The sequence below is a fragment of the Sander vitreus genome, chromosome 9, assembly GCF_031162955.1.
Source record: "Sander vitreus isolate 19-12246 chromosome 9, sanVit1, whole genome shotgun sequence".
Taxonomy (NCBI): Eukaryota; Metazoa; Chordata; class Actinopteri; order Perciformes; family Percidae; genus Sander; species Sander vitreus.
This window is the reverse complement of record NC_135863.1, coordinates 13,572,680-13,587,003: the sequence shown is the minus strand read 5'-3', so window position 1 is coordinate 13,587,003 and position 14,324 is coordinate 13,572,680. Positions and strand designations below refer to the sequence as shown.

General features: G+C 41.1%; 1 protein-coding gene across 2 annotated transcripts in view; it reads left to right on the top strand.

The window, feature by feature from the left end:
- tsc22d2 (TSC22 domain family 2) overlaps nt 1-9,042 on the top strand; it is a 43,405-nt gene extending 34,363 nt beyond the window's left edge. For both annotated transcript variants that reach the window (XM_078258808.1, XM_078258809.1), the window contains 2 exons: nt 7,957-8,008; nt 8,282-9,042. In XM_078258808.1, the coding sequence (XP_078114934.1) occupies nt 7,957-8,008; nt 8,282-8,590 (361 nt within the window). In that variant the 3' untranslated portion in view covers nt 8,591-9,042. The remainder of the gene's footprint in view (nt 1-7,956; nt 8,009-8,281) is intronic.
- The last annotated feature ends 5,282 nt before the right edge of the window (nt 9,043-14,324 follow it).

Here is a 14,324-nt window from a genome sequence, read left to right as displayed (position 1 = left end):
GTCCGGTTCATCCACTAAGTGGTCTGCTAGAGGTGTCCATGTCTTAAGGGAAGACAGGAAGGTGGGCTTATATGTCACGTAGGGATGCAGAACGAGATATTTGTGCACAAGTCTGGGGGTTATGTAACAGGCAATGGGACAGTTCCTTCGGTCTGTTTCCAAGAAAGCTTGGGGGCAGCAGACACACCTTCTCATGACTCTGAGTTAGTGCTGGAAAAATAAAACCTCCATCTCCAGACAAGGGGTTTTTGAGGTCTGTCTTATTTAGTTTAGTTTCCATTCTGTCAGTCTGGACCACCCTTTATGTAGACAGCAGGTCCCAACAATACAGCATCTGAAAAATGTTCAGAGGCACATATTAACATACTTCCAGCATCCTGCAATTGTCACCATTGTTTAAAGCTTTCCAGTGCAATAGGGACATACGTGGTTAGTCAAGATTCTTCGTTTTGTGACTTTTTCATTGCAATATGCAAATTTAAGTATGTATGGGGAATTGCATTTAAAGTATCTCTTATGTATTGTTTACCTTGTCAGGTCATTTGTTAGCATCCTGACGAACATGTTGATGGCATTCAGGTTCCTAGTTTCACACACCTAGCAATGCAAATTACAATTTTACTCAGCACTGGTTGTCACAAATGTGGTTTAATACTACACATCTGAGAATACTGGGGGCAGAAAAACAAACATCTGTTGTTTGAATAAAGAAGTCAGGCAGTATGTGACCTTTTTCCATTTTCATCATTCTGTGAGCAACCATGATCTGATTTTTATGCTGCACACGGCATGAGTCTGCAAAAGTGAAAGTAGTTGGTTACAACAACTCACTGTGGCTGCTCCTTGTTCCATTCCCAGTGATATTTCAAACTGATCCGCTGTCAAGAAATGCCAGAAAATTGTCGTTTTCTTGTTTTCTAATCACATTTTTTATGAATGATAGCGGTCAGGGTCAAGCTCACTGACGTACACAATGCATTTTCTTTGACTACCTCAAAATAAAAGTGAGAAAGTTTGTGACCCCGGCGCCATGTTGAAAACAATGGAGCCACTACCAAACTCGCCTACTAGCGGACTGGCTGGAGCTAACATTTTACAGTTAAACGGTATACTAAAATATGTTTCCACAAACATTTGAGGCAAGAAATGGGCAATGCAGCAACATAATCTGGATTCATATTTGATCAGCGCTGCCTAGTTTGACAGTTTGATCAGAGTTCACAAGTAGTTATTGACACTGTTTCACTGTAATTTTGTCACAGATTATCTGTCTCATGCACTACTGTCAGGATATATTTATAGTTTCAGCAAACTTATTTTTATTAAAGTTACCACCTGAACTTTTAATAGGGGTCCACCCCCAAATACATTACACAGTGTGTACATAATGCACTATCGATAAATGTCACGTAGATCTCTGACGATGACCTACCAACCCGTCTCCGCCGACCGGAAGTGCTCGCAGACGGGGTTGAGACTGTAAACAAAGTGGGGGGGAAGGGAGGAGGGCTAACTCCTTATCGGCTATCACTACGCAGCATTTTCCTCGTCAATGTATTGTGTAACTGCTCTCTTGTAATACTAAGGTTTTAGGTCATTTGTTTGGGACATAATAGAATGTTAATGGTATTTAGGTTACTAGTTTCACACATCACCTCTCGAAACTTAACAAGGAAAGATTTCATTGCAAAACCTGAATCTTATTTAAAAAGTTTGTGGTAAGAAATTAGACTTTTGTGTGTGTCAGTGTGAAAATTGTACTAAACAGTCTCACCACAAGGTCAATTTAGGAGCAGTCCGGGGCTTTTGATCTTATCCACACAAACTAAATGGCTGAACTTCGGCTGCGGATCACCACTGATAAATGGCTTATGGACTGCACCATCATGATTTTCACAGAAACATGGTAACGACAGCGCCGTGCAACAGCATGTGCATGTTTCGCCATTGTTTAACTTTTACGGACGATGAGTGTGGCGCCACGAAAGCGAGACACGCAAGTGTAGATGAAGTTACCCACGGACCCTCCCCCTCACACACATTGGCCGACTCTGGCAGACTCGCTTCTTCCTCGTTTTTAAAAAAAACAATGTCAAATTTGCAGGTCGCACATGTGCAAGTAATAAAAATACTCGCACTGTCACAAAAAATGTTCACAGTTGGAGCCCTGATCTCAAGAGCTTGCACTCAACCCTGTACTTCCTTAGGTCCTCAGGCAGCCGCGTGTGAAAGACAGACGGAGACTCGATTGTTTGAAGATTCTTTGTTGTGTGACTCTTTTAGTGCAATATGCAAATTTAAGTCTTCATGGGCAATTTAAGTGTGCGTCACCAAATACCAAGTATTTCTTATGTATTGTGTAACTGCTCTCTTGTAATACTAAGGTTTTAGGTCATTTGTTTGGAACATAACAGAATGTTAATGGTATTTAGGTTACTAGTTTCACACATCACCTCTCGAAACTTAACAAGGAAAGATTTCATTGCAAAACCTGAATCTTGTGTCCCATTTTAAAAATGTATGTGGTAAGAAATTAGACTTTTGTGTGTGTCATTGTGAAAATTGTACTAAACAGTCTCACCACAAGGTCAATTTAGGAGCAGTCCAGGGCTTTTGATGTTATCCACACAATCTTCCTCAGATTGCCCAATTGTCATGGAAACGTTATGTATTTGTTCGTTTCCTTTTTTTTCCCCCTGAGCACTTGAAGGACCCGTCTGTTTGCTTAAAAATGTTAATTTTTTTGTCGCAAGTTGAAATGTAGGAGAAGAGGCGATATCTTCAAAATAAACCACACACACTACTACTAACTAAATAGGGGCACTTGACAGAGACATTTCTAAAATAAGTTGAACTCTACTACAAACCTTTTACTAACTTTGCAAACTGACATTCCATCAAGTTTTTTGTTTTTTACAGTGGAGGAAAACTGGTTGTGAGTGCGGCCATGATGTCATTTATCTAAGGCTACAGCCACACTAATACAATTTTGTTTAAAAACGTACATCTTTTGCTATGTTTACACCTTGTTTCCACACTACTCTGGCGTTTCAGAGCCCCTAAAATGGAGACATTTGGAAACACTGCTGATCCTATTTAAGTTTGAAAACTCCGGGGTTGCATTGTAGTCTGGACGGGCAGAAACGGAGAACTTTTGAAAGTCTTACCGGTTAGGTAGGCTTGCATACCTTTTGAGTAACAGTTCCACCTCGTTGTCAAAGCAAATAAATCCCTGGTCTTACCTTTCGTCAGAAGTATTTTCTGTTTGTTTTTTTGTTACAAATACATCCACGATTTTCAACCCGCAGAGTAACGTTAGACAAACTCCTTCCTGTTTACACCGGCATGTGCTTGCCTAGTGTATGCGACTGGTCATTTGATATGCGTTGTCAGACGTGTTAATATGGACAGAGATAATTTCTAATAAGATGCCTAAATGTTGATAAGAAGAAGCCTAAAAGCCTCTGTTGTTACAGCCCCCACCCTCCTGCTATTGTTTTGAAATACACTTACCAAGAAGGGGGGGGTTATGACTGAAAGGCTGAGGTCTAATTTATTCAGCTGCCTCTCCCTATGGTGAATGTTGGTATGCTTTGCAACTGGGACGTGTGCCGGTGCATCTGAGACCTAATGAAAAACACATTGGATTTGTGATGCCATAAGACATCATGTGATACACCTAAAGGGATGGAGGAGACCCCACTTTGCTCCTGCACATGTCTCTGTGTTTGTGATATAGAACCACATAAAGTCAAATTCAGTAATATTCAAAAGTCAGATTCAGTAATATTTACATTTAAGGCATTCAGATTACACCTTTCTCCAGATTAGCTTGCAGTGTGTGAGCAGGTATAGGAGCTTGGTGTTAAACAGGAGACATGCTGATGATGGAAGAGGTCACTTTAGTCTGTATCGAACCAAAAGGTGGACTGTTTTGATAACTAGTCCTCAGTAAAGAACTTGACTGTGTCACAGCGTGATGGTGGCTCTGACACAGATGTCTCGGTTTAGAGGCGCTGGCCCCCGGGGCAGGAGGCGTCCAGAGTTGGAATGTGCTGCCTTGTGGTCCTGGACAATTTGTTAGAGGGGGGATGAGTGCATGTGTGCACTGCTGCAGTCTGCAGGGAAGGCCCATGTTGAGGTTAACGCAGCAAGCGGTCCTTGTATAAACCGCCACATGTCTTCCTCCTTGAATAAAATGTACAGTTTGCTTTGTTTTCCTTGGACACCAAATGGCAACAAATTAGTTTTTCGTCTCCCTAACATTTCTTGTAACTCCTTCAGGCTAGGGCTGTGACTGTATGGATTTTTTTTTCTTACCGTAGTGAAGAAACAGTGTGACAAAGGACGATCTCCTCAGGCAGGTAAACTGGCTGCTTGAGAATCGGCCAATCGGGAGCGGCACTGCGCTTAGCTGCTAGTTGACGAAGACTGCTGTATCAACGTAGTATGACATATGCACTCCTGTACCATTTCAACAGCAAAAAAAATTAAATCCCCAAAAAAAAAAGGAAATGAAAAAACTGTGGTGAGGATGTCATCACCGTGGGAGTGTCACGTCACCGCTGTGATGCGGTTATCACAGCCCTACTTCAAACCAGATCTTGTCAGTCATTTAACAAGCCAGTTTGATCCAGCCTGTATGCCCCTTGTTTCTGTGATTGATTTAAAAAAAAAACATCCAGCCGAAGCTTGTAGACATTTTTCTCACTCGTCCCAGATGTGCAAATGGAGGGTTGTCTTCTTGCTTTGTTTATAGACCACACAACAGAGCGAGTCGTTCATTGTGGAATGCAGCTCATTTACCCTGCTATCGTCACATCAGTGTGGATCTGTCACGCTATATACATCACCACCAAACCCATTTTAGATGCTAGATTCAACAAGAATTCCACTGACCTGACATGTTTGTCTGAAGTCTTTATCTGCCTTATGTGTTTCATTCTTCAAGCTTTTCACGCTTCATTTAGATGTCTGGTGCACATATTTGACAATTTATCTTTTCCTAACCACTCTTGATATGGAATAATTACATTGAAAGGGCACTGCACAGTCAACACATGTAGAAACATGATTGAAAAACTCCTCTGGTGGATGAAAACGGTTGTGGAGATACATTTTGAAAGAACTAAATAGCTAATTTGGTTGCAAAAAATGCTGCAAACTCAAGAGTTTGACACTTTGTTTTATATACTTTTACGTACCGTTTTAACAACTGTTTACACCGCTGTATAAATTTATACTTATCATTATGCATACATGAACTACATTCCTGTTTACATTCAGTTTATTCAATTACAGTTTTTTATATTATAGTAATTTATATTTTTTTATTTTAACTTAAACTATTTCATGTTTAGATTTTTTTTTGTTTTGTTTTTTTTTTACTTGTTTTTGTTTTATATTTGATTAGCATTGTTGGAGGGAGCATGAGATTTAAGATTTTCATTGCCAACGACTGCTTCTTTGTAATTGTTGTGCATTAACTTAAACTTGATTTGTTTACTGTAACATAAACGAACAGGGACAGACAGACTTCTTTGCCAGTACATGCAAAACACTCTTCAAACCTTTTTAATTAACGTTTAGCTTTCAATAAGGCGTCCTGTGCCTCTGGGGTCGCAGTGTCTACTTTTTGGCAGACGGTAGCAGTGAATAATGTCATTTGTACGAGTCTTGTTAGAAGTAAATTAGTGGAGGGAGGAGAGAGAGGAGTGAGAGGCTGAACCCCGCCCCCTTAGTTTCTTCGCCATGTGACCGAGCGGGTTTTAAAACACGCTCCGCGCCATGCAAACAACAGACAGACGCTCGTGTGTTAACACTCAGCGGAGTTGTACTGCTGAAACACTTTGGAGAAACGGAAAACATGCGGTGCAAAAGGATCTACAGTCTGCCCTGCTCGCCGGGAACTTCACCGACATATTCAGATCGTTTGATGTCATACAGGGCAAGATGCGTCAGGTAATGGACTTTTTACACAGCTTAGGGTCTCTGCCATGTGTTTGGCTTTCGGATGAGTTAACTTTCACATGCCCTGTGTGTGGTTGTCACAATATTTGGGTGTAATGTCCTTATGGTCTGCGCATTTGGTTTTATGTTTTGCTTGTGGATCATTTAGGGTCCACATTGTTTAAGTTTATGTGCATTAGTATACTTGCAGTTAAATATAAAACACGTTATGGTAGTTATTTAACTTTCATTCGCGTGCAGCTGAGTGTTTAATGCCACATTGTTGAAATCCAATCCAATCTGCACCATGGCCGTTTCCTCTCGCTCTGTGCCCCGTATGTTTGAAGTATTTTGCCATCAGCTGTTTGGTATGCATGCCACTCGGGGTTGTGGCACACCCAACCCATTTTCCTCTAGTGTGGCATCTGTGTGCTGTATCACTGGGCTGCCCCCAACGCTGTGGATTACGTGCGCTCCGTCACGCTGTACGAACACAGCCTACTGGAGACTCTACTGAAGCTCTGTGGTCATGCACAATGCTCACCTTTTTTTTTATTTTATAATATTTTAAATTAATGTTATTACTGAAGTTGATGCTTTGAGGGGGACCCCCCCCCCCTTGTATTTTTTCACGTTCAAGCTCCATCACATTTGTTATATTTGTTTCAAAAGACTCAAACGTGAATATATTTTAATGAAACGTTAGGGGATATAATATTGTTCCTCCATATTTGACTTGTGTGCGCGCGCACACACACACGCACACACACAAAAACAAACATACATGTGTTTCTCACTAAACTTATCACAAATGAGTTCCAACCACACGATGCTGTGGGCACATCATGTTCCCTCTCAGGTCCCCGCCGGTCCCAGCTTCATGGCCAGAGCACCGTCTAGCGGCATGTTGGGGTTTGCATCCACATCCGATCAGGGCGGTGATTGTGCAAGGGAGAGCGTTATCTGTTGAGAAGGATAAAGATTTCTTTTCGTGAGGTAAACGGTGAAACCTGGCCTCGTTTTTGTTGTTTAAGGATCTTTGGCTTAGTAAGTTGATCGTCTTATGTGTAGCACGTTTCTTCTTCTTTTTTTTTCTCCCTTTTTTCTTTGTTTCTGTCCTTAAGAGGGGGGAGGGGAGGGGAACCAAATGTTGGGCTGCTAAGAAGTGATTTGGAAACGTTTGAACAAAGTGGGATGTGACGTGGTCGCTTCACATTTCGCCAGAACACGATAAACTGCGTGTTTTTACGAAGAATGGCGAACAATGAGATTTGACTTACATTTTTAGGGGATCGCTGACGGTGACATTAGCCACACCCGGAATACAAGTCCTGCAGGAGAGGAGACCCTCTGCTATCTCTAATGTTTTCACTGCTGGCATGCATAGATAAAATACCAGTGCGACTCGCTTAAAATGTCGGTATTTAAACAATATCCGTGGGCATTGTTATCGGGGCTCCAGCTGCTGTTTCTGCACAGAAGGAATTGTTGATGAACAGCGGTTCTTTTTTTGCATTTTACTTCGTTTAAATGTTTAAAAATCACCTTTTGCCAATGGTCTTATTTTTTTCTTTCCGATCAGACTGATTCATACATGGCAGTCTACACTGTATCTTATCTAGAGTTGAACACTTGGTTTTACACTTGGTCAAGTTTATTTGTGTAGTAGTCACAGTACCTCTCTAAAGTTATAAAACCGTGGCTCTTTGTAGGTTTTTAAGTGTTCATCTGTGTCATTTTATATCAAGTACACTGAAAATAGTATAGTAATATAATTAGTTTTTATTTTTTTTCATTAATATTCTCAGTTTTGGTTAAATCTCAAATCAGTTCATCTTGTTCTCAGGTAACAGAGTTGACTGTTACACATCAGAGGATGTTTTGTTTACTTCCGAAGTACCAGTGAAGGTTGCTGTTGGTGAATGTGAAATGAGCTGATCTCATCTAAAACGCGTGGTAGACATGATGGATATCTCCTGCTAACTCTATCTCTCTTTGTCTCCACAGTGCATCCGGCGCCAGTGTTGTCGCCATTGATAACAAGATTGAGCAAGCAATGGTGAGTTGTCCACGGATGTTGAAGTTACAACAAATGTGGACTGGTTACCCACTATCTCTGCTTAGACAATTAACATAAAACTCACTTTTGATACGGGGCATTTAATGTAATGACCTGTATTCAGTAGGGATGGGGATCGTTAATTTTTTGTGATATTGATAGCAAAAAAAAGATCACACTTTAAATTTGGAGAGGTTATGTGTTCTTGTTTGAGGATGGAATCTGCTTTATTTGTGTGCTAATTTTAGTTTCCCTTTTCTCTCTTTCTTTCAGGACTTGGTGAAGAGCCACCTGATGTATGCTGTCCGTGAGGAGGTGGAGGTGTTGAAGGAGCAGATCAAGGAGCTGTACGAGAGGAACTCGGTGTTAGAGCGCGAGAATGCTGTGCTGAAGTCCCTGGCCAACACGGATCAGCTCGGCCAGCTGTCCAGTCAGCTCAACCAGGGCAGCAGCACGTCGCCGACGCTGCAACAGCAATACCCGCTCGTCACCAACAACAACAACAACAACGCCACCCCCCCCTTGGCTCACCACGAGGGGAGTCAGAGCGTCCCTCAACAGCCTAACATCACCTCCGCGTGATCCACGTTCCCTCAGTGCACATGCTCAAACAAAAACCTCCCATGGGCAGAAACAACTGCTACTGTCCCCTTCATAAAGCAAACGGCCCTGCTCTGCGTTCAATATGCTCCATTTGAGGAAACCTCAACAGCGACATCTGTGTTTGCCACCAAGAGCCATGCTTCAATGTGTGCACGTTGCCGCCACCAGGCTTTGCATTATTAAGACATTTACCACCCCTCAAATAGTCTTATTCTGTCCCGTGGCTGCAAGAAAGCTGAAAAAGGAGGGGCAGCCGGTGCACACCATAAAACTGTATTCTGTTCTTGTGCAGGAGGACGGCGGTCAAAGGGCACAGCGAGATTGATTTGTTGGGGCAACAAGTGGTGGAAGAGGGCAGTGCAACCCTGTGAGGGGTCTGTGACGTGATGAGGGTCCTGTGATATCCAGCAGGGACTGTCCTCCCAGTATCACTCCAGGGCTGGAAGAGGCCAGAGAGCCGAGGGAGAAGTGAGGGGAAAGGATTCGTCGTCCCTGAGTGGAGGAGGAAGCCGGCGGGTGCCTCGGCTTGAGTGGAGCGAGTCGAGAGCCTTGGGTTGTTATATGCTGCAACAAAAGCTTGTGTTGTTTTCTCAGAGCCACCGTACTTTGACATGAATCATAATACTTTTTTTCATTAGTTCAGTTTTAGTATTTTCATTTATTTATTTCAGGGCTGCTATTTTCATAATGTAAATGAACAATGTCATGGAGATACTTAAAAAAAAGAAAAGAAAAAAAAAGAAAACCTTTCTCTTTGGTCTTTTGGTATTTTAGAATCTGTCAGGTATTCCATTTGGTAGTCTCTCTTGCAACAAGTAGGCAATAAGTTCCATAATAGAAAATGTATTTCATGAAATAGTGCTAACACTAAAGCCGAGCTTACATTAGGTGAAATCCAGGTTGAATGTATATTTTGTAAAGTGTAAAGTATTAAGAGCATGGAGGGTTTGTACAGGGGAACACCTGTTGTGAAGATGTGATGGGATGTTTGGATAAAGAAAACTATAAATTTACTTTCTTTGTCAAAACAAAAAAAGATGAAATTAATTTGGGGGTTTGGTCAGGGGAATAAAAAGCTGTGAAAATTGTTTGACCTACTTTATAACCAAAGATGCAAAGCTGTGTAAGTCTCTTCCCCCATTTTTAAATGCACACTTATATTTTTCCTACTCTCACTTTCCCTATATATTTTTTTTTTGCGCTGTTTTGCATGATCTATAATCAAACCACTTTCTTACCTCATGTTTTTATCCACCACCTACTTTTTGTCAAGTTGTCAGTCTCTGAAAGGATTTATGAAAGAGGGTTTATGAAAGAGAGCAATGGGCAGAGAGGGCAGAGTAAGTAGTCGAGGTAAGAATACGAAAGGAAAAAAAGAGTGACAAGGTGTTGTGTCAGATGGAGGGAAGAGCCTCAAGCACAAAACAATAGTCAGAAAAGGAGCCCCATGTATTTTTTTCCATGTAAATGCTGTTGAATTTCATAACAAAAGATTTGGTTACATTGCGGATTTTAATGAATGCAGCATTTAGGTTTTGATTGTAGTGTACCAACACTTTGCTTACAAAGAAAAATAAATATCTGCAAAAACCAATGGAAACTATAAAACATTTCACACTTTAAAGCTGGATCCCAGTCGAGTGTGTGTGTGTGTGTGTGTGTGAGAGAGAGCATATTATGGGATGTCCTGTACGGTCACGTCTTTTGTGCCTCCTGTGCCATCGTCTGATGTTGTCAGGCGATTTGGTTTCTTTCTCTGTGGCTTAGACCCCAAACCAAAATGCTTGGTAATTGTACAATCAGTCATCTGTCTACAGGATGGACTCTTTGATTTCCTTTTTTAATTTTTCTTTGCAAACAGGCTTATTTCCTTTCTCATTTCTTTCTGTTCTTTCATTTGAAGGAGATGTGTACATGCCAAGTGTACAGTATGAAAGTAATCACTGAGCCTGGGAGAAAATATCTTAACAATGCCCTTGTAATGTGCTGTTAAGACAATTTTAGTTTTCAGTCAAAAATAAATTACTGTTTTATTAAGAGAATGTCTTCATGCTTTTGTTTTATTTCCCCACCAGGAAAACCACTCCTAAAACTTGTTTTGTGAAAAGAATAAGTCCATCAGTCGACAAAATACTGAACATTTTCCTTTTTAATCGGATAATTTCTCTAATCACATGGAAAAACATTTTTAAACCATAAAAGGTTGTGATCATGTAAACATGTCGATTTGACTTTCGGAATCTGGATCGGATAAAACTGTTCGGAGGAAGTTGCTTTTCCAAGATGGAAGTAACACTTCAAGGATTAAACCTTTCTAAAGAGAGAAGGAAATCTGAACCCTGATAATGAGACAGCTGTGAAATGCTAAATAACGCCATCCTTTGTCACTCACCACCTACCTGCCATTTCAGACATAAGTTATCAGTTCATACTTGTTCAAAGAGGTGGCAGTTTTCAAAGCAACTCCGTCATGTAACTTCTCCAACCGGTCGAGGCAGATGTCCTTTCATCAGAATCAGATTGATTGGCCAAGTATACTTACATACACAAGGAATTTGACTTTGGTAGGTGTTAACTCTCTATACATAGACAAATAGTAATATAGAAACATACTGTACAATAGAGACAACAATATACAGTACATGTAGGCACATAACATAATATACAAAAATACAAATAAGACATATCAAGACAAGTACACATGGAGTGGGATGTGGAGTGCAAAAAGTAATAGTGCAAAGTAGTGTGCAAGATGCATATTCTCTCATCCAGAGTCAGGTTTTGTTTGAGGTTTCTGGAAGAGGAGCGTTTACGTGCTGCTGTTGCACCAAATGCATGCCCTTGGCATAATTATTGGGTTTCTGTAAATTATAGTGTGGTCTACGCCAACCTTTTTCTTCTTCCTTCTGTTGATTGATGATTTGACGTTATCGATGAAATTTAATTTAATTGAACTTTAATGCATGTGCTGATGTCCACTGACAGCTGATGTCAATTCCAAAAGATCTCAATTCAATTACTATTTTCTAAATCGAGCAAGGGATATGATTTATTATTATTATTATTATTAGGACCTGAGCGCCGACAGACCCTATTGAAACTGAAGGAATTATTATTCCTTCTTTCTTCCGGCAAATTAATTGCCTTTTTGACGGGGTTGAATATACTCAAAAACTCACCAAAATTGGCGGTCTCATCAATCCTGGTGAAAATTTACGTATTTTAAGGGTTTCGGGAATAGGTGCACAAAAATGGCTCTCTAGCGTCCCCTACAAAGTTTAAAAAAAATTTAGCCCCTGCAGTACGTTTAACGTAGACTAACGGAACTTTGTACACATATGTAGCATGTCAAGACCTCCAAAAAAGGTCATTGGAGCCATATCCTAAACCCAACAGGAAGTCCGCCATTTTGAATTGAATGTTCGAAATTAGTGCGATTTTGGCCATTTCCACATGTCGTACTTTAACGAACTCGTCCTAGAGATTTTATCCGATCAACTTCACATTTGGTCTGTACCATCTTAAGACCTTAAAGATGAATAGTTATTAAAAGAAAAACTTTTCGTCATAACCATGGCCATTTTGTGCCGTCGAAACAGGAATTGGGTGTAACTTGAGTGTAGATTATCCAATTGGCTCGAAACTTTTCTGGATTCATAATAGTCCAACCCTGACAACATCTACAGGCCGATATTGGCTCAAAGTCATAACGCCCCCTAGTGGCAACAGTCAAAGTGCTATACTTTAACTCCTAGAGATTTCATACGATGGACTTCAAATTTGGTCTGTACCATCTCAACCACCTTTAGTGTACATTGTCATATCTGCCCGAAATTTCTCACGTTTGACAAGGGTCCAGGCTTGAGGACACCTACAGGCCAAAATTGACTTTTGGTCACAGCGCCCCCCGCTGGCAACAGGAAATCCGAAATATAATGTATATATATATATATATCATAATGTGTGGTCTACACACTGAGAGCCGCCCCCTATACTGTAACCACGCCCACTTACTCGGGCCACGCCCCCTTTCATACAATTTGAACCGTTTAAGGTAGAGTCTTGTGTGAGGTGTCATTGAACTCAGCAGAGAGTTCCTTCTTCATTGCTGATGGTTTGGCCCGCCCTCTATGCTTAAGCCACGCCCCATTCATAACATTTGAACCGTTTAAGGTAGACCCTTGTGTGAGGTATCATTGAACTCAGCAGAGAGTTTCTTTTTGATTGGTGATGGTTTGACCCGCCCCCTATGATGTAGCCACGCCCCCTTTAATAACTGGTGACCTATTTAAGGTAGAGTGTTATGTGAGGTATCAATGAACTCAGCAGAGACTTCCTTTTTTATTGTTAAAGGTTTGCCCCGACCCCTATGTTTTGGCCACGCCCCTTCTCACAGCTAATGAACTGTATGACGTAGAGTCTTGTGTGAGGTATCATTGAACTCAGCAGGGAGTTCCCCTTTCATTGGTGACAATTTGCAGTGTCTGAGTGCAAATGCACGGTCGCAAGGAGCGGCGTCCGCCAGTAACCCCGACGTGCGCAGAGGAGCGAGGGCCCGTCCATCACTGCTTGCAGCTTTAATTATTATTATTATTACAGTGGCAAGAAAAAGTATGTGAACCTTTTGGAATTTCATTGTTTTCTGAATAAATGTGTCATAAAATGTGATCTGATCTTCATCTAAGTCAAGGGTATTGACAAACATAATGTGTCTAAAATAATAACAAACACATTCTGACCTTTCATGTCTTTATTGAACACACTCATTCAACATTCAAAATGGCAATGGAAAAAGTAAGTGAACCCTTAGAATTAATAACTGATTGAACCCCCTGGCAGCAATAACCTCAATATCATAACCAGACACTTCCTGTAGCTGTGGATCAGACCTGCACATCGTTGAGGAGGAATCTTAGCCCATTCTTCCTGGCAGACCTGCTTTAGCTCTGTTATAGTCTTTGGACGTCTCATGTGTATGGCCCTCTTCAAGTCAATCCATTGCATCTCTATTGGATTGAGGTCTGGGCTCTGACTTGGCCTCTCCAGAAGGCAGATTTTGTTTTTCTGAATCCATTCTGTTGTGGACTTGCTCCGGTGTTTTGGGTTGTTGTCCTGTTGCATCACCCACCTTCTACACAGTTTCAGCTGACATTCTCACATTACCCTGAAGAATTGTCTGATATACTTGGGAATTCATCTTCCCCTCAATGATTCCAAGCTGACCACGCCCTGATGCAGCAAAGCAGACCCAAATCATCCACCATACTTTACGGTTGGGCTGATGTTTTCATGATGATATGCCGTGCCATTTCTACGCCAGATGTAGTGCTGTGTGGTATTTCCAAATAGTTAAATTAGTTAATGTTCTTTTCAGTAAGCAGTGGTTTCCTTCGTGGTGTCCTGCCGTAGATGAAGATCAGATCACTATACTTATTCAGAAAACCATGAAATTCCAAAAGGTTCACATACTTTTTCTTGCCACTGTATTATTATACTTCCTCAAGCTTAAATTAGTCCCTGCTGTTTGGTGCCCAAATCTTTGACACTGTCTCTTCTTTTTCTTCACCGTGTTAATGTTTTTTTCTCTTTGCAGTTACTAACTCAGTGTTGTGCTTGGCCAGACTCTGACACGTTCGTTACGTCCATAATCAAACTGTGAGCGTCATCCTTTGCATTTCGACAAAGAGAAAATACGTGCTCTATAATTACTCAT